Raw genomic sequence first — 25,411 nt, 5'->3', positions numbered from 1 at the left:
TGAATGGGTTGACGATCTAGATCTGCTACAGTATTGGCAGGGAAAGGTGCGGCAGCTGCCGATTGTCTACTTTTACTTTCACAATAGTCAATAATCCGACAGTATTAATCGATGTTGATTACATGTACATGTACCTCCGAATCCTGCTGGGTTTCAACGGTTTTTGATGATTCATTCTTAAAAAATGCGCCAACGCAATTAATTTTTTCCGAGTCCGAACGTTTTATTTTGTTCGTGTATGAACACCAATTGTGAGACTTTTTTTTCTGTTTTAATGTTTTATCTTGGCTTTCACATAACCCGGATGAAAACTCGACTGGTTTCCGGTAATTAATTGACGAAACACCCTTCTCGCGCAAGACCGGAATCCAGTAAAATAGTCACATGATTAATACGATTAGTTGCCCGGATTCCATGACGTAATTTAAGAGCTATATATAGAATCACTGGGATTCCCAGATTTGAGTGTTCGTCGGAAGAGAGAGAGAGAGAGCGAGATCGTTGTACATGGTACAAATTGGATAAGTGTCGACTTCCCAAAAGAAAAAAAACATTTCCTTGAGGGTAAAATATTATATTTTGGTGAAAAAAATTATGTTTTTGGAGGGGAAATGGTATTTTTAGGGGAAAAATTCTGGTAGGGGAAGACTTTCTTAGTAAAAAAAAACCCTGGCAGCCCTTAGGAGGGGGAATTTTCGGGGCATTTCCCTTTTTGGGGGATTTTTTTACTTACTCTCTCATTATTACATTTGTACATGTTTGCACTATATTCATTGCATTTTTCATAATTTAGTATGTTTGCAAAGATTAAATTGAAATAGAATTGAGATATAATAATCATGAGACACATCTTTCTATAAAAAAAAACACAAAAAAAACTTTTTTTTTTTTTAGGGGGAATTTTCCCCCCAAAAGGGCAAAAAAGTATACTTTTGAGGTGGGAGATTGCCGCCGAATTTCGGCGGCAGATTTAATAGATTGAGGGCCCAGATATCTGAGTGGTAAAGGGTTAATAAATGTTTTGCTGTATTTGTAGAGAACTGCACTCAGCTTTTCCCAGTGGTCGAGATTCAACCCCTGCCAATTCAGACATCGTACCTGCCCCTGACAAGTCTGCAATATCTGGCAATAATGCCGTCCTAAATGCCTCCCCAGCCGCAAACTATGTTGCCAAGAAGTTCAGAGAGTATGGCCTCGACCATGTGGAGGTTGAAGAAACGGAAGTTGTTGTAACGTATGCAGGGGCAGATAATAGACTGCAAGTGATTCCTGAAGGGGGTGATAGAAATCACAGTTCAAGGGGTGTAAATCTGCTCAAGGGAGATGATCCTGCTGCTAATTCATTAGGACTATTTGCTGTGGCTGGTTCGACCCAGGTATGGTGCAGTTGGACATTAGTATTGTTCTAGGAATACAAGGCTTAACAGGGCTCTTTCTTGTTTGCCAAATTTACCAATGGCATAAATTTCACAATTTTGGCAATTAAAATACTCACTTGGCAAAAATGTGTGACGACAATTTATAAAAAAAATAAAATCTGAAGAAAACGCATAAAACTGAAGTATGAGAATCCTTGATGTTGGTCCGTATTCAAAGTTTTGTTGAATTTTTGAAATTTAGGAGCCAGGGGGAGCCCTGCATAATACATTAGGCTTAATGTGAGTAAAGTGTTGTTCCAGATAAGCCTATGCAGTGTGCACAGGCTAATCAGTGATGACACTTCTATGGTATTTTTTGTTTAAAGGAAGTCACAACTTAGCAAAAAAAATCCATCTAAAGCAAATGTGTCCTCCCTGATAAGCCACTGCAGACTACACAGGCTAATCTGGGACGACACTTTACATCCTTGAATTAAAACTCCTTTTTACAGGGCGAGGCGCGTATACATGATGAAGACAAATCTCACATTCAAATTGAAAATAACAGTGCTCCAGCTAGGCCTAAATCGAAGGGCGCCGCGCCCTGCCCTCCCGAACCTCCGCCCTGCCCCCCCGAACCTCCGCCCTGCCCCCCCCCGCCCCCCCCCCCCCCCCGAACCTCTGCCCTGCCCCCCCTCAAAAAAAAAAAAAAAAAATTTTTTTTTTTTTTTTTTTTTACCTATGATAATTCATAAATCTCTTATTACATTGTAATTAGTTTAATCCTCATTGTAGACATTATATTTGAATGGTTTAATAATAATGGGAATAATACAATTATTTATAACATATAAATTAACATGCAGTAGGAAGCATTACAGAAACACCCGCGCGCTCGAACGTGCCCTTTTCACAAAATACTGCGCGTCGAAAGTGCCCTTTTGACAAAATACTGCGCGTCGAGAGTGCCCTTTTGACAAAAAAGCCCCCCTGCCCTTTTCAAATCCTAGCTGGAGCACTGAAATAATGTATGCATACAGAATGATTTCAGCCTGAAGGCTCATTTATAAAGCCATTTGCGAAATTAGCCAAGGGCTACAAATAAGGAAATTTGGTTTGCCAAAGAAATTTTGATTTTACTACAAGTTATCGTTCATAATCACCCATAAAATATAAAAATAATGAGATTTCAGGAATGTTAATGTAAACTTGGCAACAGACAATTTTGAGCCGGAGGGAGCCCTGGTATGTTTACAGTTTAGGTGGAAACAGTCATCCCTTATAAGTCTGTGCTAAAATAACTTACTGTGAATGCAACATTTCCAGCAAATAGCAAATGAAATGAGACTTGGTATGAGAAAACTGGGCTTAATGCTTAATGCTAATAAGGGATTACACTTTTCACCTTATTTGGATTTTCGTTTAGCAGAGACTTTTTGTGAAATAATAATTCCATGAAAGCAAAAATTGATATTTGCTGCACAGGATTTTTATTTAGAAATAACTTTCTTTCAACAAAAATTTCCATAAAAGCAGAATGTATTGTCCGCAATAAGGAGTCAACACTTAATGCGCATGTGTTAAGCCTAGTTTTTCCAGAACAAGGGGAATATATCTTATTTGTTGCAGGGGCCAGTTGTGTTCGGAAATTATGGCAGCAGATTGGATATCCTCAAGATACGAGCTGCAAATATCACATTAAAAGCTTCCATACTGTTCCTCCAACTTGGTCAAACTTCCATCTCTGAAAAGGTAATTTTTAGCTCTGCTGTTTCGGAGAAAACCCGAGGTATTGTCATAGCCAGCTCGTTGTGTCGTCCGCCGGCGTTGTGCTAAAACCTTGACATTTTGCTCTAAAATCAAAGTGCTTCCACCTTCAACTTTGAAACTTCATATGTAGATGCACCTTGATGAGTTCTACACGCCACACCCATTTTTGGGTCACTTAGTTAAAGGTCACGGTCAATGTGACCTCTAAAAAAAATATTCTGACAAGCTTTCATTTATTCAAAAATGCACCCGCAGCCAAGCATTGGCACCGTTATGATGCGGTGCTCTTGTTTAAGACTTCCTTAACCAATAGCAAATTGAAAAATGGCTATATCAAAACCTTAGCAAAAAACCAGAATGAACTGTGAATTATTCACTGTCTGTTCTGGTTTTATGCTGTTTTCTGCTCATCAGGATCTTTATTAGAGTTTGAATACAAGCCTTTAAAACTTGAATCTTGCGTGAAAGTGCTTACATTTAATTTGGTTTTCTAAGGGACAACACAAGTGTCAAAATCCGTTTCTGAATGGTGTAAGCATGTCCTTGACAAAGCCCAGTCCCAGGTCTTTTTTTTTTCTTGATTTGGGGAAAGGGCCTGGCTTTCAATTTTGAGGTAAAAATAATTGATGCAACTGAGAAAAGGGACATTTTTTCCCAAAGTAAGCTTGAAATTTTGGGAAATTTGCATCATTTTGAAGAAATTCTGTTGTTGAAAGTGCTTTCTCTTTGGTGAAGGTTCCTTTCACATTAAGGAAAAAGGTTTTCACAGCTGCAGTAAGTTATAGTTATATAAATCAGATTTTATAGATTTTTTTATGTACAACCAGTCGGACAAGCTAGCCCGCAGTTTTACTAGCCTGACCATCGATCTTACTAGACAATGTCTGTCGGACGTACCTTAGTGTCGAACCCTGTGTGCATAATGTGACTTCATTAAATGGGTCAAAGAAAGTAGTCCGGCTAGTATGGTAATACGGAATCGGAAAAACGCGAGTAGCATAATACGGATTTTTTTCAAAGATCAAAGATTGATACAACCTGTATTTTGTTAAAAGCATAAAACAGTTATATAATAAATCAGGGGTGTGATTTTTCCGCAGATTTCCGCGTATCGGGTTGTCTGGGGTCATTTCCGCAATTCGCGAAAATTGGAAAAAATGGGTGAAAGTACGACCAAATTTGCGGGTGTATTTCATAAGTTGCCCGAAAAATCCGCGTCCTGCAAAGCATCTCCGCATAACACTGGTATTCTGTCTAAGCATTTTTGGAAACGAGCTATGTCATTGGCTGTCGTTTCTCAATCTTCCAATTAAAATGGGTGTTTTAAAATGTGTTTCATATTATTTTGCTGATTTGTTTGCAAATGGTGCCTTTGTGAAGCATTAATGAAGAAGAATTAACGAATCTCACAAAATCTAGGAGATTTAACAGTTATTGAAAAACAAATTTAAATGGGAAAGGGAAGAGACAACAATGGGTATAAATCTGAAAGTGATACAGTATTACCACTTTCTGAATGGGTACGGAAGATCGACTGTCTTGGTAAGTGAAATTCTATTCATCAATTTCATGTGAAAAAAACGTCAACTGTGGTAAACAATCGTTAGTTGAACACTGTAACATTGTTGACCTTATGTTGAATGTAAAGGCATTGAGCTCAAACGAAAGATTGCCGTCATCGTTCACAGGTATCGGAACACTGATTGATTTTGATCACAACTAATATTGGTGGCTTTGCATAACATGTTAAGCGATTTTAAAACTATTTTCATAAAAAATTATTGTTGATAAGTTTAAGATGGTGTTTATTTAAATGTCTGTTTTAAGGTTTGTCATTGCGTTATGCACGCGATACGGGTAGTCAAAATCAGTCTACAGAATTTTCCTCCCCTCAGACTTCACCTCAATCACACCCCTGTAAATACTTTTACTTATTTTGAGTCCCTAATTATAGAAAGTTAAATTTTATTAACGACCTTTATTAAACTTTTAAAGGCTTCATTTCCAACCCTTAGATACTGATGAGCAGCAAACAGCATAAAACCTGAACAGGCTGCGAGTCACTCGCTTGCTGTTCTGGTTTTCTGCTGTTTGCACATAGCCATTTTCACCTTGCCTCTGAGTGGGAAAGGGTAAGCCTGGTTTTCCCAGGGAAAAGTTTGTATATGTTGTAGTGTATGCCAATAAAGTGAACATATGTACTTGGACAGATCTGTCGAATGTACTTAAACTATACAATCATAATGACAATACTATTATTATTTGACTCATTGTTAATAAGCAAGATTGCAACTTGATCGAAAGCATTTCTTGTTTTGTTTTTTTATGAAATAATGTTAATGTTTGTTAATTTAAAATGCCTCTCTTCGAAGAAGAAGGAGTATAATTATTGTTTTGCTGGATGTCACTCGGTATGTCTGTCAGTAGACCAGTTTGTTTCCGATCAATAAATCGTCGACGAAATGACCAATTGGCTGGATACTAAAGATGTGCATTGTCCTTGGGCTGTAGTTGACCCCTATTAAAATTGGGGTCACTAGGTCAAAGCCCTGTTTGGGGGGCATATGTCATATGTCATACGACTGCGGAACTCTTGTTAAAGTTTAATTTTGTTTGAAATATAAATTGTTGACCATTAGGTAACAATTTGACTTATAGGCATCACTACACTACGCGGCCCGCGATTTTTGCCTAAATCATCAATCACCGTGTTTTGGCCAACGTGGCAAATCGCGGTGATTCGCCGCAAATCGCGGTGATTCACCGTGATAACACTCTACGGGTGATTCGCGGTGATTCCGCCATGATTTTACTGCGACCATCTCGCGATAAAGATCAGCTGTTGAATCATCGCAAAACACCGCAATTCGCCGTGATAAGCGTTGACTACTATATTTAAATTTCAATTTATTAACAAATGTAATTATTATTGACAATCACATTTTAACGCGAAAAATGTATTCCAATATGAAAGTAAACACCGTACTTGCTGAATGTTGAATCCTGATTTCCAAACAATATCTTGATTTGTTGAAATAACAATTGTACAGTACGGCTCACGCAAAACCAACAAAGTTCTTGGCTACAGATTCTTTTGTTCTCAATGTTTCTCCGCAGCCACAACAAGTATTCACTCCGAATCATGCCTAGGCACCCGTGATAATTCGCAGATATAAGAAACAGGTACAGATAATAACCTGATATTTTTACTTCTACGCGATTGTTTTAACATTTCGTCAGCTTCTCTGCATACATCATACAATTACCATCGGATGTCATTTGTCAATGATTTTGAAGGTCAGTAACCATATCGAAGAAATTTACATAGTTTAATCTCGGAAACGAGACTTGCTTTAAACATTGAAATAAACGATATATATTTGCATAAAACTTGCTAAAATACACAGACGACACAAATATAAAAAATGTCGACCATTTAAATAAAATCAAATGGTTTATTTGTAAAATGAATACTTTCACCCTGTCCCGATTTTCAGAAAATGACTTTTACATGTGCATCTAAATTTAAATTTACACATTGCATCAGATGATGTACGCGTCTCCAATCCCGATTGGGCTGCTAGATCTATTTAATTAAATAGTAGCGTGTAAAATTCATTTGATGGAACAATAGTAAACGTTTGTCTATACTATTTCTCAAGCAATGTTGAACGGCATATACTTTTGAAAATTGAAGCCGTGATCATTCGGAATTATCGTGATTTTAAATGTTTCAAACATAGTTTGTTACACTTAAAATTAGGCGGTGAATCGTTTGATTTGGTGGCATTCTGTTTCATTTCGGACCTTATATAATGTGCAATATTTCAGATCATAATCTCTGTGCTTTATTACTCGAACTTGTTAGTTTCTGACCACGTGTGCTACTGAAAGTAACCATCAGGCTGTGTATTATGGTCCGTGGAAGTTGCTAGGACCCGTGTTGATGATCCCTAAATGTTAGATAAGCTTGTGCACTATCGATTAAGTTGGTAAATACAAAAGTTCTACTGAAAACCGCCAACTGCGTCTTTGTTTATATTATCCAATCAAGCCCGGAACATCCAATATCCTGTGTATTACCAGAAACAAACTTAAGATTTGCACGTGTCGTCTGTCAAAACAATGATTGTATAGCTGTTAACATATTGAAGTAGCTCACACAGTTTATTCTCATATATGCTCTCGGGAACAGACTTTCATAAAACATTTAAAATAACGATATTTATTTTCATAAGAATTGCTAATATATAAATATATAAGTTTAACGATTTCAATAAACAGATATTGATTTATTTTCACAATATTAACTCCCTTTCTTGATTCCCAGAAAATGACATGTACATGTTGCATTGAATCTAAACTTAAAATAATTTGTTTATTGGTCTTTGAAGAATATTATGAACTTTACACGACATTTGTGTGTAGTCAGTATACAATGCAATATTTGTTTCAATAACGAAGGAACTGAAACAGCGTAACGGTTACAATACAGCGTGTTTTAATTTTATTTTATTTAGAGGAAATGTCAATGCCAAGTACATGTATTTCACGAGGTACCCTGGTAATTAAGTTGAAATTCACAACGAAACTTTTAATGGAATTTAAAATTGATGATATTAATGTTTTACCCACTATGAAATGTTTATTTACAAATAAATACACACACGCCAATTTTTGCGCGCTTTTTATCACAACAAAGAAATTAATATAATTCATCTGCACTATGTATTTGTGGCTAGAATTTGTAACCGAAAATAGCTGTACACAACGCGTGCAAACCGTGTCAGGTGATTTACGCTCGTACAATACAACTGATCTGATTGGGCGCTTATTTATCAAATCTTTAAATAGAAACATATGCCAAAATTTGTTTGATAATTTCGAACGTTTGTGTATGACATTCTTTGGGATGTATGTGATTGAGGCAGTTGAAACGTATATATCGGGGAATTAAGAGACTCGGAAAAATACAGCGATTACATTACAATCAGTTATGAGTTCTCCTTGGCTTCAAACTGTTAATTGCATCATCAAAAACGCAATTTTCACTCCTCCAGTTGGGTATCATACAGCTAGGTGCAAACACTGTTTTGTTTTATACGCAGCATTTAAAAAGACAAAAAAAAACCTGTCAGTGACATGGGTGTGAAATATGTGTTGACATTTTATCTGCCAACAAATAATGCTAATAATCCCATATTGCTTTAATCTCTGTGAAGATTATATATGTACATGTAACGTAGGAAAATCGCTCTTCACCACGTTGACCGGGAACGCAGTGAATTACTGCGGAGATTATATTTATCGCATTCGCGGTGATCATGCTCGACCTTAAGCGTGATGAAACCCGCGAGATTTCAGTGATTTTTCACCCAAAATAAATAATGACCACCGCGTGTAGGTGATTTACGCAAAAATCGCGTGCCGCGTAGTGTATGTGGTAAGCATGAGTTGATTTACAGCCACATCAGAACAATAAAGTACAGAACTGATGTTGTTGCTAGTTAAAGCGTATAATTTAACTCTCCCTGGTTCATTTGAAAACTTTAATTAAAAAGTGATTAAGGCAGTATTAAATTGGCATATCACTGCAATGTTTAGCATTAAACTGCTGGCTATTTCAGTCTGTGGCCATACTGTACTGGTTTTGCCTGTGGGCAGCAGTTTAACCCTTTGCATGCAGGGAAATTTGTCCTCTGCTAAAATGTCGTCTGCTGAATTTCTAAAATTAACATTTTCTTTTATTTTTAAAAAAATGAATACTATCAGAATAGCAAACAGTTTGGATCCTGATGAGACGCCACGTTCTGTTTGCAAAGGCCTTCAAAATTCTGTTCCAGCACTGAAAGGGTTAAAGTCATGTCAAATATTATTTCAGTGGAGTTCATGAAACATATTTTGGACTCGTGCTGGGCATTTCATTGTTGTTTGAGTAAAGTTTCAGGATTTATTTTATTATAAATTTTGCCTAATTCTACTTGGTCCTCTTAGACTGGCTGGCTGCGGGAGATTGCTCAGTTTTCCGCCAATTTGGGTAAATATATGGTCCCATAATTTACATTTAGAACAGAGATTCAGTTTTTTCTCACAAATTTTAATAATGCTATAACTAACAAGTAATATCTGTACCTGCTTTAGATTTTCCAGGAGTGGTTAAGATGTTTATATAAAAAAGCCAACAATATATTTAAACTTAATTAAAAACAAAAGCATTTGTTATCATGTAACCTTGATATATAACAGTTTTATAAATAAAGAATAACAATATTGAAATATTTATGGTCAGCACATAGCTTTAATGCCCTGTAGTTTTTGTTGCAATTAAACCATTTGTAAAATTGTAATTGTATATACATGTAAGAAAATGTCCATAACAAGATGCCAAATTGTAATAAAAATTAATCATGCATGGTGTCAATGACAGTACATGTATTTAAACTGAAGACAATAATTATATTCATGGGTACATAAAACATTTCACATTATAACCTGTATGTGTAATGATAACTTTGACGATAAATAATGCCTGGACCTTAACTCTCTCAGTGCGGGAACCGAATTTTGAAGGCCTTTGCAAACAGTTTGGATCCAGATGAGACGCCACAAAACAATTTGGCGTCTCATCAGGATCCAAACTGTTTGCTATTCTGATAGTATTCTTTCAAAAAAATCAAAGAAAATGCTAATTTTAGAAATTCAGCAGACGACATTTTAGCAGACGACAAATTTCCCAAAGGGTTAAGGTTCATTGAATAGCCTTAAAAGTTAGTCATGGATTTTAAGTTACAGCCTGGCCATTTTCATTACATACATGTACACATTTCACATTAAACTGGCATGTGTTTGGATGTCTTTGATGCTGAGTGTCAATGCAAACTGGACCTTTAGGTTAATTTATGGACTGTTAAACAGTGTGCACTAGGTTCGTTTATGGCCTGTTAAACTGCGTGTGTTCAAAAGTTTTCAATGCCTTAATGATTCCAGCTGTTGGGGTTTGAGTTCATCAAAAAGAAGAGGCTTGTCAGTGTTCTTGTATTCTTTGTATAGCCAGTCATTTTGATCTTTATCTGAGAGGTTGAACTTTTGCTTTGATCTGTTTTAGAAGAAAATGAATAATGTTACATGAAAGGAGAAATTACTTGAGTAAATATTGAATGTAGTTGGTATATTTTGTCTTGTGTCACAAGTGTTATCATATGTCCCTGTGGTCTGCTGTCAAGTGTCCCTGTGGTCCGCTTTTTGTTAAATGGAAACATGATGTGAAATTAGCAAATACATAAAGTAAATGTTTCAGATATACAATTGAACACAAAAGCAATAAAGTATGATGTCTGTTATGACTTGTAATCACTTTTTGGATGTTTAAATAATTTTGCAGAGATTGACCATATTGGTTAATGGGCTCATTTGAGTAAAGAAAATGTTATAAGCAGTCTATAGAAAACTGGCTAAAAAATCTGGACACCCATTTTGAAAAAAGTTGCAAGTCTGAAAAAAAAGCCAGTTCATTAATTAAAGACAACGTAATTTTTTAGCGAGGCTGTTTTCAGTGAAAACCCGAGGTACATGTATTGTCATAGCCTGCTCTTTGTCCGCCGTCTGGCGTCGTGCTAAAACCTTTACATTGGCTCTAAAATCTAAGTGCTTCCACCTACAACTTTGAAACTTCATATATAGATGCACCTTGATTAGTTCTACACGCCACACCCATTTTTGGCTCACTAGGTCAAAGGTCAAGGTCTCTGTGACCTCTAATATAAAACTTTAACTTTGCCTCTAACATCATAGTGCTTCTACACGCCACACCCATTTTGGGTCACTAGGTCAAAGGTCAAGGTCACTGTGACCTCTAAAAAAATAAAATGATTCTGACAAGCTTTCGCAGCCGAGCGTGGCACCCGTTATGCGGTGCTCTTGTTTATATCATTGTATCATCTATTTAATTACCTAAATTGTGTTAACTTGACCACACTTTTACACTTTCTTACACTGTACAAAGTGTTAGATTTCGATAGCATTTTTTTTCTCTCGTCATTTTTGGGAATGGGACCGGGTCACTTTTGATTGGGAAAAATTGCGGCATTTGTAAATTACTAAAATTGGGTTATTAGTGTTGTTGTTGTTTTGCTAACTGCTCCAAAATTATGAATAAAGGTGTTTTCAATATTATTAATTTACTAAGGTCTTTTCAAAGCAAAATAAGTATAGGCAGAAAGTGTTGTCCCTGGTTGCACAGGTTAATCTGGGTGGCATTTTATGCACATGCATGAAGCCAAGATTTCTCAGGAGAAGCTATTTGAGTTGCGTTCTGAGAAAACTGGGCACAATGCATGTGTATAAAGTGTCCTTCCAGATTAGCCTAGCTGTGTAGTCCGGACAGGCTTATCAGAGACGACACTTTCCGCCCAAATTGGAATTTTTGCTAAGAAGAGACTTCATTTAAACGAAAAATATCTAAAATGCAGAAATTGTCGTCCCTGATAAGCCTGTGCAGACTGCACAGGCTAATCTGGACACCACTTTACGTAATTGCATTTTGCCCAGTTTTCTCAGAACGCGACACATTTTATCATTTCAGATCCACACTGCATTGAATGTGGGCTGTTCTGGTCTATTGCTGTTCTGTCCAAGTACCCCATGTTACCACAGCAACAGTTTGGATGATGCTGTCAATTTTGGACTCGAAGGTAACATTTATCTTAAGACAGATAAAGTGACGAAAGCTTAACCATTTACTACACTTAGATACGTATTTTGACACAGTTGTAATGTCTTAGAAAGTTTAATTTTATTAATGACCTTTCTTACTATTTTCAAGTTTGAAAGGCTTCTTTTTTAACCCTTTGATACCGGTGAGCAGCAAACAGCATACAATTTGAACAGACTGCTTGTACTCGCAGGCTGTTCTGGTTTTATGCTGTTTGCACACAGCCATTTTCACTTTGCTTCTGAGTGGGAAAGGGTTAAATCAGAAGAACATTTGTTCACGCCCTGCTCTGGACATTTAAGCCTTTGTCTTTTTTTCCAATCAGATATTCTATACTTGTAACAAATTATAATGGAGTTCTTAATCTCCGTGGTTAGAATCTAGCATTTACTGAACGCCCCATTCTATGAACAAAGTCTCTTATACGACAGTGTGAAATGATACAAAAGATCAAACATTTGAATAACTCTACTCAAAACACCTTTTCAATATTCTTTCATGTACTTTTAAGAAGATTCAAAGCATTTATCATTTTTAACAAAACCCCATTCAAGACCTGTTATACACACAACTAGTGAAAACACACCACTTTTAATAAATAGATACTTTCTATAAATACATTTCTGCAGATTACGTCGTTAAACCCAGCTATTTAGCGCAAATCCTGTTGCATAAACTTGTGATGTTTTACTTGATTGATGCACACTTCTTCAGGCAGTGGTCATAAATCGCAATATATTGGCTGGGAATGTTCAATGTTTAAGTGTTAACATGCACTATCTAGAGTTGGAGCAGCTATGATCACAAAATAAGGATGTCAGAGCTGGTCTTCTCTGTATTTCACAGGTGTCACATTTGTTAGCGTACCTTGTCATGAGTCCTTACAATTTCTCAACGTACATAATTAAGACAAATCATTTAGAAAGAAATAATAGATGGATATTGAAATCCTATTGTTTTTTATGCCCCCCTTCGAAGAAGAGGGGGTATATTGCTTTGCACATGTCGGTCGGTCTGTCGGTCGGTCCACCAGGTGGTTTCCGGATGATAACTCAAGAACGCTTAGGCCTAGGATCATGAAACTTCATAGGTACATTGATCATGACTCGCAGATGACCCCTATTGATTTTAAGGTCACTAGGTCAAAGGTCAAGGTCACTGTGACCCGAAATAGTAAAATGGCTTCCAGATGATAATTCAAGAACGCTTACATGTATGCCTAGGATCATGAAACTTGATAGGTAGATTGATCATGACTAGCAGATGACCCCTATTGATTTTCAGGTCACTAGGTCAAAGGTCAAGGTCATGGTGACCCGAAATAGTAAAATGGTTTCCGGGTGATAACTCAAGAACGCTTATGCCTAGGATCATGAAACTTGATAGGTAGATTGTTCATGGCTAGCAGATGACCCCTATTGATTTTCAGGTCACTAGGTCAAAGGTCAAGGTCACAGTGACCCGAAATAGTAAAATGGTTTCCGGATGATAACTCTAGAACGCTTATGCCTAGGATCATGAAACTTGATAGGTACATTGATCATGACTGGCAAATGACCCCTATTGATTTTCAGGTCACTAGGTCAAAGGTCAAGGTCACAGTACCCAAAATAGTAAAATGGTTTCCTTATGATAACTCAAGAAAGCTTATGGCTAGGATCATGAAACTTCATAGGTACATTGATCATGACTCGCAGATGACCCCTATTGATTTTCAGGTCACTAGGTCAAAGGTCAAGGTCACAGTGACAAAAAACATATTAACAAAATGGCTCTCACTACAACTGAGAGCCCATATGGGGGGCTTGCATGTTTTACAAACAGCCCTTTTTTTTGTTATTTATGTATCAGATCCAAATTGTGGTCATTTTGGTTTAGTGGATATGGTGTCAGGCTGGTGACCAGGTCACTGGTTCGATCCCCACTGTGGGAGCGTTCTTTCGAAATCAAGTACTGGTTCTTAGTCCCAGGAAACCGACTCAAAAGCGTTTCCATAAGCCATAGGCTATCAGTACAATTTAGCTAAAATACATATGTTTTAACTAAATTATGGGCATTTAGGATTATTCCTAAATTGAAAATAAATATTTGAAGATCATTTCCACTTCTAAGTTCTTATTTAGAATTAGGACCGACCAACAAAGAATATAATATAGAATTATATTATGTCAACTATATTTTATACTCAGGTTTTGAGGTGTAACAATATGGACTGGGGTTGAATCCCTGCTGTCAGAGAAGTCTCAAGATCTCAGTTAAAGACATTAAGTACTGGTTCTACCTGGAAAATTGACTCAATATTCATACAAGATCCCAAGGCTTTTGATGTATCTGGTCTAAATGAATACTTGTTGGTTTAAACGAAAAATTAAAATCACAACCTTTTACATTTTAGCTGTAAGAATTAAAACTCAGTCAACTTCACTGAACAAAGGCAGGCTACTTGGTGATCAGCCCTCTTTTAAGTTCATTTTAATAGCGCAAAATTGATCGAAGGGAATTATTTAGTCATGAACTGATGTTATTGCCCTCATATTACTGCACATAAATTATGCCACCTGAAGTAACACATTAAAGATTTTAAACAATATAGGCCCTGTTACTTTATGATAAAATATGATGTAAATATTATGCACCTATAGTAATAAAATGAAGATTTTCAACAATATTGGCTCTGTAACTCTATTGTGAAATAAACTGTTATAATTATGTCACATGCAGTAATGAAATAAAGATTTCCAACAGTATTGGCTCTGTACATGTATTTTGAAGTGTGATGTTAAAACTATGCCATATGAAGTAATAAAATAAAGATTTTCAACACTATTGGCCCAATAACTTTATTGTTAAATATGACATTTTTATAGCTGAGATACAACTGTTGACAAATGTTTGGCGGATAGACTATGGATGTTTAGTCTTTGCTATTGTTGATGGTGAAAGGAAGAAGCGTGAAATTTCAGACATTCAGAGTATTTTGACTGTATCAGATTCAATCATTGTGGAATATACAGTTTGACAATGCATCAGCATTCACTTCAACAGAAGTGTAAAAATTTTAAAAAACACGAGAAGAGGCTTATGCCAGTAGAAAAATATATCACACGTTTAATGTATCATTTTTTTGAGAACTTAAGAGATTAAAGTTAAATAGAAATTCATAACATGTAAGGGATAAGTGCAACAGTGTCTTTTAGTATCAATACAGTGTGGTAAAAATTGTAAATAAGAATTGCTTCAGTTGAAAAAAATTATAACAATTCTGTACCAGCTATAAGGTAAATCTGTTAAGTCACTTGCCCTGTAGGTATAATAAATTACATAGAATTATGGAATGTGACAAGGAGTCAAAAGTTTTATCCTTCTTATGGTATTTAATACATGTACATGCTTGGCTTTAAGCACATTAAAGACTCAATCCATGAAAATGAAGGGCTTTAGCATGCGGATTACATTTGCATTAGATTAGCAATTTTGCCATTGTTATCCAATATTTTCCATGTCCAAAAATCAAACTTGGTCCTTAAGCCTGGGATTGCATTTATGCGTGTGTCGGATAAAGGTCGCTGTAACTTAAAATTGAAAAATTGTTTTCTGCTAGATGACTTGAGTTAACGCTGAAGTTTTGTTTTTGAGTACCTTTCATGATGACAGTGATTTATTTTGGCCAATTTGGAAAAGTACCTGTACTAGCCCATTAGGGAAAAATGTGTGCGAAAAATCCTGAAATGGGGAAAATTCGCGTTGTGATTATAGTCTTCACATTGGAAAATTATTATTATTGCTCCCAAATACTTAAAAATTGATAACTAAGTATTGTGAAGTTGTCAACATTACATGTATAGTTACTTAGAATCAAGCCAACAGTACATGTATCTAAGGGTTGGCAATAAAGCCTTTAAAACTTGAATACAGTAAGAAAGGTCTTAAATTAAATATAACCTATTAAGGGACAAAAAAGTGTTGGTAAACGGTTGGTACCTTTACTTGGTAAAGGGTTTTAATAGCATAAATAATGAAGACCTGGTTTAGTGCAATTGCTTTTATATAGGGCTAAACACTTGAATATTGAGCAGTGGGTACTAATTCCGAACATAGAGAGAGTTGATCAGTTTTTATTTTATGCTTTCCGGTGGTTTATAGAGAAATATCAGTGAATTAAAACTGATAATTTCACTGTTTCCAACAATGAAAATTATCAGTGAAAATTATCGATAATTTTCACTGTTTACTGTGAAATGACGTCATTTTTTTTAACGAAATGGCGTCATTATTTCAGCGAAATTCTTTAGTTAAACTCTTTAACAATGTACATGTATATAAACTGTGAAACAAAGCATAAAATAAAAAGGAAATTTGTTGGATTTGGCATAATATCGATTTTAATTCACTTGTGATCATAAAAAAATTATGTTTTCACTCGTGGCTTCGATTAAAATCGATTATCCACCGAATCCAACAAATATCCTCTATATATACAATTTATATGAGCCATGCTCTGAGAAAAGGGGGTTTAATGCACGTGCGTAAAGTGTCGTCCCAGATTAAGTCAGAAAAGGCTACATGTGTAATCAGGGACGACACTTTCCGCTTTTATGAAATTTTTAGTTTAAAGAAAGTCCCTTCTTAGCAAAAATCCAGTATAGGCGAAGTCGTTCCAAATTAGCCTACACTTTAGACACTTGCATGAAACCACCTTTCACAGTGCACGGCTCATATTTAAATCAAATGATTTGTTTACCTATTTTATGATTTTAAATGCAAACCATTAGTTTTAATCATACATACTTACTAACTTTCTTGAAAATTGTACAAATTATGCATATTTTATTTTGCAAACTATAATGTAAAATCATACAGCATTCAAATGTCCCAGATTAATGATACAAGAATATTTATCGACTCATGTGCGTTGATGATTTCTTAAATGAGACACCCCAGGCATTGCTGTGAACAAAAAACTGCCTGATATACATCACGTGATAAAAGTTTGCTTGGAGGAAAAAAAGACAATATTTTTTGTCAGAGCCGTTATCTTTATGGTTGTATTGTTTGTCAAGTTTTTAAGTGCAAGCACATTTAGTAATAAACCTGTATTCCTGCATATTTGAGTTTAATTTCCTCTGATCTTAAATTGTTTATTGCCATTTGAACATGTATTGTACAGGTTTATTACAGGCACTTAACCCCTTCAGGCTACAGTGTTAGTTGGGGGGAGCGTCTCAAAATTAGAATTTATGAATTATATATATTAATTGGATATCTTTTATTGCCTTTTGTTGATGTCGTTCTTTCAAATTCATCGGTGTTGAATGTTTGTTTTTTGTTTTGAAGCAAACAAGAAATCAAGTAGTTTATTATTTTATGTACAGCTCACTTAAAAATTATCTTTGAGAAACTTAAAATATTAAAACTGGTATTCAGTAGGGTTAAAAGTAAATTTACAAAGAATAAATGTCATTTTTTCTTGATACATGTTGTAAACCCGTATTTCGCCTGGTTCACTTTTTCAAAATTAATTGTATCTTCAAGTCGACTACATTTTCGCTATGTAACGCAACAAAACAATGATTTATTGTTTGTTGACTTCAAAAAAATAAAAAAATAAAAAAATAAATAAATAAAATAAACAGTGTAAAAGCCTATTAAGGCAAAATATATCAGGAAAAAGTGAAACTTGTTAAATATTAAATCAAATTATCATGATTTGAAGCTACAAATTATGTCTGAAATTTAAGTGACAACTTCTGAGTCCTACAAGGGATTTAACACAAGACCAATATGATATCAACATGTGAAGTGTTCATAAAGACAGAAGAATGTTACGATGTTGACAACCCAGGCATTTTGTCTTTGAAATGCTCCCAACTGACCACTATATGAAATACAAGAGGATTAATATAAATGAGAGTTGAAGATGTAAACTTATGGTAATAAAGGCATACATTTTTGTGAAACATAGAAAACCTGCCCTACGTTAACCCTTTCTCACTTAGATACATGTACATATTTTGACCCATCTGTTGCAAGTCCTTTAGAAAGTTACATTTAATTAAGTTACTCGCTGGCTGATTTGGTTTTATGCTGTTTGCAAAAGCTATTTTCACTTTGCTTGTTATGGGGGAAAGGGTTAAGATGTTAATTTGTGTTTCATTTAGTAACATGTAAATTGTAATAACATTGCAAAAAAGTTAGCACTTGGGACGTTAAGTTAAACTTTAAACCAATGATTGAGCAATTTAATCCTTTATTGACGAATTTTATGGGTGATCTCCTACCTACTGTGGGAATGGACTTTTTATGCCCCTGAAGGAGAGCATATAGTGATCGGACTGTCTGTCCGTCTGTCTGTCCGTCCGTTTGTCAGTCACACTTTGCGTATAGATTTCGAAAAATGCCCATAACGTCTATGTAGCTTCAGATAGCAATTTCATATTTGGCCTGCATGTGTATATTGACAAGGCCTTTCCATATATAACGCACACAAATTTTGACCCCTGTGACCTTTACCTTGAACTTAGGGTCCGCGTTTAGGTTTCGAAATCTGTGTTTAGGTTTCGAAAAAAGCTCATAACTTCTATCAAGCGTTTATAAGGGGCATAAGTCATCCTATGGTGACAGCTCTTGTTTTGTTTCAAATAATATTCAAGTTATCATCACAGTAAAGTTTTGAGATTGTCCCTCTGTCTTCAGGAACTTTTTATATCCGGGGCAATTTCTCAGAACTGCTTCATGGGCAGATTTCATTGAAATTTGGCATGAGTGTATATATGTATATGGATAAGTGAATGGTGCACATCAAATTGCAACTCAAACCATTAGTCAAAAACGGAGTTAGTGTCTTTTTTATTGAAATATACCCTTTTATGTAGGATTTTTGCTGTTTTGCTCTCTTCAATACACTGTAGCAAATAAGCCAAATCATAATTGCAATTATTTTGCGTGAGATATCAATTCAACAAATTTGCTTGTTTGATGTTTTTGCACTCATTTATAAGACCCACACTTTAACCCTTTACCACTTAGAAACTATTTTTTACACTTTTTTTTTTAATGTGTAGTCCCTTAGAAATTTACATTTAATTAAAGACCTTTCTTACTAGATTCAAGTTTTAAAGTCTTCATTTCCGACCCTTACATAGTTACTGATTAGCAGCAAACAGCATAAAACCTGAACAGACTGCGAGTTACTCGCAGGCTGTTCTGGTTTTATGCTGTTTGCACATAGCCATTTTCACTTTGCCTCTTAGAAGTGGGAAAGGGTTTATAAGCTGCCTCCTAAGTGTGTATGACTCAGAACCACGTATGTCTGTTTTATTAAGGGCACATTGGATTTTAATTGAAATCTTAAAATGCTGGTTTTGTACTTTTTCCATTGACCATTGTTTTCTACAAAATGCAATAAATATTATTATTTCTTCTTATATAGGCTGGAACCCAGGAATACCAGTTCAACTGATTCCATTGGCAACTGCCCTGGAGATTTTAAAGGTTTCCAAAGGTACCAATCTGTTTCCAGGTGCCTGGTCAAAGTTTATGCAGCAAGGTAAGTCTTTTAATCCTGTTGCGCTCAGGTTTGCTTTTTGACCCATTTGAAGTCCCTTAGACAATATTTATATAAATAAAGACCTTTCTCACTGGATTCAAGTTTTCAAGGCTTCATTTTTTGCACTGGATTCAAGTTTTCAAGGCTTCATTTTTCTCACTGGATTCAAGTTTTCAAGGCTTCATTTTTTGCACTGGATTCAAGTTTTCAAGGCTTCATTTTTCTCACTGGATTCAAATTTTCAAGGCGTCATTTTTCTCACTGGATTCAAGTTTTCAAGGCTTCATTTTTCTCACTGGATTCAAGTTTTCAAGGCTTCATTTTTCTCACTGGATTCAAGTTTTCAAGACTTTATTTCCAATCCTATCGCACTCAAGAGCAGCAAACAGCATAAGACCTTAAAGACTGCGAGTAATACACAGACTTTTCTGGTTTATGCATATAAGTATTTTCACTTTGTTTCTGAATGGGAAAGGGTTGAAGATATACACAATAATTTTTCAAGATTATTTTTATTTTCAAAATAAAAATGAGCCTCGTTCTGCGAAAAACCAGGCTTAATGCTTGTGGGTAAAATGTCATCCCAGCTTAGCCTGTGCAGTCCTCACAGGCTTATCTGGGACGACACTGAATACACATGCTTTAAGCCCCATTTTCCCATGAAAGACTCATATTCAATATTCTCTATGCTATCTATACATGAAAACTGATAAAATAAATGTTACATACCTTGCGTTGGTCATATGCTAGTTTCATTTAAACTCATTGACTATGGAAGCCATAATTTAGACGTAGGACGTCATACATGTACATTGGTGGTTCCCTACCCATTAAGTTGTAAACTATTTATTGTCCCCTTCCGGTTTCACCGGAGGGGACTTATGGTTTGCGCTCTGTCTGTCTGTCTGTCAGTCTGTCTGTCAGTCAGTCACACTTTTCTGGATCCTGCGATTACTTAAAAAGTTCTTCATATTTTTTCATGAAACTTGAAACATGGATAGATGGCAATATGGAGATTTTGCACGTCATTTCATTTTGTTCCTACATCAAGAATTCTGGTTGCTATGGCAACAAATAGACTTAAAATACTGCTGAAAATGGTGTTTTTCTGGATCCTGCAATAACTTTAAAAGTTCTTCATATTTTCTTCATAAAACTCCAAACATGGATAGATGACAATATGGACATTATGCATGTCATTTAATTTTGTTCATACGTCAAAAATTCTGGTTGCTATGGCAACAAAAAATAATAATCTGACAATGGTGGAATTTCTGACAATGGTGGAGCCGGTAGGGTAGTTGAATGGCATGGAAGGCCTAATCTTCAGTCCAATTCCAAGATAGAACCAATACTTGGTGTCTTTGTTACATGTATAGAAATAATTGAGAATCCTCTTTAGAGAGGGGATTAAGCCTGAGACCCCTAATGGCTTAGTTTAAACCTATTTATCTCAGCTTGATTGCATAGAAATCCTTAGGCTTACAGAAACACTCTTGAGTCTATTTCCTAGGTAGAACCAGTAATTGGTGCCTTTTGGGGATTGAACCTGACACCAGCGATTGCTAGACGAACAACATATCCATTACATAAAAATGGACCATACAGTTTTACCACTGCTAAGTAGGTTCTCTTGAAACGTTTTGGAACAATAAAAAGTTTTAAGATGGATTGAATCTTCCCATCCCTCTTGTGGAATGATATGGTTATTTCAAAAGGGATTTTGTTCTACTAATTTTGGGTTGTTTTTTCAGTGATGTTGATAACAAATGAAAATAAGCATTTTTACACTTTGTTCACAGATGACAGGAATTCCCATGTATTTCACGTGCATATGAATGTGTCAACAACACGTCACACTTTGAGGAACACGAATGTGATAGGAACTCTATACGGCAGTGATGAACCAGGTATCACGCTTCTCAAATATTATAATGTGATAGGAACTCTATACGGCAGTGATGAACCAGGTATCACGCTTCTTAAATATTATAATGTGATAGGAACTCTATACGGCACTGATGAACCAGGTATCACGCTTCTTAAATATTATAATGTGATAGGAACTCTATACAGCAGTGATGAACCAGGTATCACGCTTCTTAAATATTATAATTTGATAGGAAACTCTATACAGTAGTGATGAACCAGGTATCACGCTTCTTAAATATTATAATGTGATAGGAACTCTATACGGCAGTGATGAACCAGGTATCATGCTTCTTAAATATTATAATGTGATAGGAACTCTATACGGCACTGATGAACCAGGTATCACGCTTCTTAAATATTATAATGTGATAGGAACTCTATACGGCAGTGATGAACCAGGTATCACGCTTCTTAAATATTATGGGAACTCTATACGGCACTGATGAACCAGGTATCACGCTTCTTAAATATTATAATGTGATAGGAACTCTATACAGCAGTGATGAACCAGGTATCACGCTTCTTAAATATTATAGGAACTCTATACGGCAGTGATGAACCAGGTATCACGCTTCTTAAATATTGTAATGTGATAGGAACTCTATACAGCAGTGATGAACCAGGTATCACGCTTCTTAAATATTATAATGTGATAGGAACTCTATACGGCAGTGATGAACCAGGTACCACGCTTCTTAAATATTATAATGTGATAGGAACTCTACACGGCAGTGATGAACCAGGTATCACGCTTCTTAAATATTATAATGTTATAGGAACTCTATACGGCAGTGATGAACCAGGTATCACGCTTCTTTAATATTATAATGTGATAGGAACTCTATACGGCAGTGATGAACCAGGTATCACGCTTCTTAAATATTATAATGTGATAGGAACTCTATACGGCAGTGATGAACCAGGTATCACGCTTCTTAAATATTATTATGTGATAGGAACTCTACACGGCAGTGATGAACCAGGTATCACGCTTCTTAAATATTATAATGTGATAGGAACTCTATATGGCAGTGATGAACCAGGTATCATGCTTCTTAAATATTATAGGAACTCTATACGGCATTGATGAACCAGGTATCACGCTTCTTAAATATTATAATCCCTTCTCTGGAAAATCAGGCTTAAATGCATTTGTGTAAAGTGTCGTCCCAGATTTGCATGTGCAGTTTTCACAGGCTAATCAAGGACAACACTTGAACTAGCTTACAGGTGCTAACTCTTTCAGTGCTGGAACCAAATTTTGAAGGCCTTTGCAAACGGTTTGGATCCAGATGAGAAGCCACAAAACGTGGCGTCTCATCAGGATCCAAACTGTTTGCTATTCTTATGGTATTCTTTGAAAAAAATCAAAGAAAATGCTAATTTTAGAAATACAGCAGACAACATTTTAGCAGACGACAAATTTCCCAGCATGCAAAGGGTTAATAATAAGGACCTCACTCTGGGAAATCAAAGCTTATGGCATGTATGTAAAGTCACAGTCATCCCAGATTAACCTGTGTAGTTTGCATAGGCTAATAGGGGACAACACTTTCTGCTTTTTTTGACTGAAGAAAGTCTCTTCTTGGCAAAAAATCCAGTTTTAAAAGAACATGTTGTCACAGATTAGCCTGTGCAGACTCCACCACAGGCTAATCTAAGACAACAATTTAGGCACATGTATTAAGCCTCATTATCGCAGAGTGAGAGGTTTATATATGTAGCCTGATCACAAAAAAACACTAAACCAACTGCTTTATTTGTAAGACTTTATATCAGACTTCAGTGCTGGACATTAACGTTTGTCTAATAGCCCCTGGCAGGTCAGAATAAGATCAGTGCAAGATCTTTTCGATTCTAGATGTGCGGGCAAGTAGAAAAAGCATTTATAAAACAGATTTTTATGTCCCCCAGTCTATACTTGTTTTTGCCCTGTCTGTTTGTTGGTTTGCGTCAAACTTTAACATTGGCCATTACTTTTGCAATATTGAAGATAGCATCTTGATATTTAACATGCATGTGTATCTCGTGAAGCTTCACATTTTGAGTGGTGAAAGGTCAAGTTCAAGGTCATCTTTTAAGGTCAAATGTCAAATATATAGGGGGGGCATAGTGTTTCACAAACTCATCTTGTTTTATATTCGCTTTTGTTCAAAAACTTTGGTACAAAGATAAAACAACTAACTTTAACTTTACACTGAAGATGATTACGAGTTAGACTGAACTATTGATTCCTTATTTATATTTGCTAGAATAAAATTTTGCTGTTAAAAAACAACTTTTTCATGGACAGGTAAACTTGTAAATTTATGATTTTGGAAAAAAAGAAGAGGAAGTTGGGTCCGTCATTTCAAGATGTGTTCAATTTAATTATGTGGATGGATCAACCTTTAGTATCAACAACAAAGAATTGCTTTATAAATAATAATTATTGTTCAGTATTTTATAACAGATCATTAATTAAACAGTTAGAACTTAAGAAATTTAATGTTATATGTTGTTGTTTTTTACCTATTTTTGCAATAGGTGGGGGTATTTGATGCATTGGCAGATGTATAGATTAAGTCTGAGGGGAAGTAGATGTTCATATAACATTCAAAGTAGTTTTGACTTAACAACATTGGTTTGAAAGATTTGAGTTCAGTGCAGGTAGATCTTCATAGTACATTCAAAGTATTTTGACCAGACATATTGGTTTGAAAGTTGATGTTGAGTCCTTGACTGATAACTGGTTTTGGAAATGCTAGCTTTAGTATAGTATTATCAAAGGGTTAACATTAATTAATAAAAAATCACAATTTTATATGTTCTCTTTTTCACATAACAAACAGTTTGTTAAATGCTATTTTGTGTCAAACAAATAAACGTGAAATCTCAATACAATATTTTGGCGTATGGCAGGTTGAATTGAATATTGTAATACATGTTTGTGGAAGTATTAATAGTGTCTGTAAAGCCTATTTTCACTAGAAAGTGTCAAAATTATGATGTTTTAAAACCCCTCAGTCTTATTTTCATGTAGACAGTTGAATGATGATCTTGACAGCTTTCCATGTACACTATGGAATAAGTTTCATTTTCAGGGCTCTGTTGGCCTTGCTACAAATATGGAAAGTTGGCTAAAGACATTTTCATTTGGATAAAAGTTTATCATCTTTATCACCCATAAAATATATAAAATATTAAGAATTCAGACATCAAAAGGTAAATTTGGTTACAGAACATTTTAAGCCAGGGGAGCCTTGCATATTTTTAAATGCCACTAATTTTCATATTACTTACAGATCAAGAGGTTTTAGTAAGGCTGAAATGACGATTGACTTGCAATCTCTGACCCATTTGTATAATATTACTTACAGATCAAGAGGTTTTAGTAGGGCTGAAATGAGGGTTGACTCGCAATCTCTGACCCATTTGTATAATATTGCTTGCAGATCAAGAGGTTTTAGTAGGTGCTGAATTGAGGGTTGATTCTCAATCCTTGAGCAATTCATCATTCATCAGCAATGTGGCAGCTCTGTTGAACCTTGCTGAGAGCATGACCTTCATAAGACGGGCAGAAGGTTGGAGACCAAGACGCACCGTGAAGTTCGCTCTGTGGACTACTTTGGGAGAAATGAGCGTTGGAATAGCAAAATATACACAGGTTTGTATATATTACTCGATTTAATACCTAAAATAACCCTCAGGGAAATAAAAACAACCATATGAAAGCAGGTTAAAAATAACAGTATTACAAGTGAGACTAGAATTAGTGACCAGTTACATATAGAAAACTGGTAACATTAAATGGGTGTGAGTTTGTTACAAATGCTATATTGTGTGAAATTTCTGTGACACCAAATATTTGTAAAAATTAAATGAATGACAAAATAAGGAATTGTACACTAGATAGATCTTGGGATGAGAAATCTTTTCTATCGCCTTTATGAATTATTAGGCTGTTATGGGAATACTGAGTTTAATGCATGCGTGTAAAGTGTCACTGCATATAAGCCTTTGCAGTCTGTACAGGTTAATGAGGGATGACACTTTCCGCTTTTATTAAATTCTTTGTTTAAAGGAAGTCTTTTCTAAACTAAAATATGGACTGAA

General features: G+C 35.5%; 1 protein-coding gene across 1 annotated transcript in view; it reads left to right on the top strand.

Annotated features, from left to right (window-relative positions):
- Positions 1–25,411, top strand: part of LOC127833391 (uncharacterized) — a 46,643-nt gene that overhangs the window by 12,892 nt on the left and 8,340 nt on the right. The window contains exons 2-7 of the mRNA XM_052358615.1: positions 1,037–1,376; positions 2,988–3,110; positions 11,710–11,818; positions 19,268–19,384; positions 21,187–21,294; positions 24,751–24,962. Coding sequence (XP_052214575.1) covers positions 1,037–1,376; positions 2,988–3,110; positions 11,710–11,818; positions 19,268–19,384; positions 21,187–21,294; positions 24,751–24,962 — 1,009 coding nt within the window. The remainder of the gene's footprint in view (positions 1–1,036; positions 1,377–2,987; positions 3,111–11,709; positions 11,819–19,267; positions 19,385–21,186; positions 21,295–24,750; positions 24,963–25,411) is intronic.

This window comes from Dreissena polymorpha, chromosome 6, assembly GCF_020536995.1.
Source record: "Dreissena polymorpha isolate Duluth1 chromosome 6, UMN_Dpol_1.0, whole genome shotgun sequence".
NCBI classification, from domain to species: Eukaryota; Metazoa; Mollusca; class Bivalvia; order Myida; family Dreissenidae; genus Dreissena; species Dreissena polymorpha.
The sequence above is the reverse complement of the archived record's forward strand: the minus strand, read 5'-3'. Positions and strand labels throughout refer to the sequence as shown.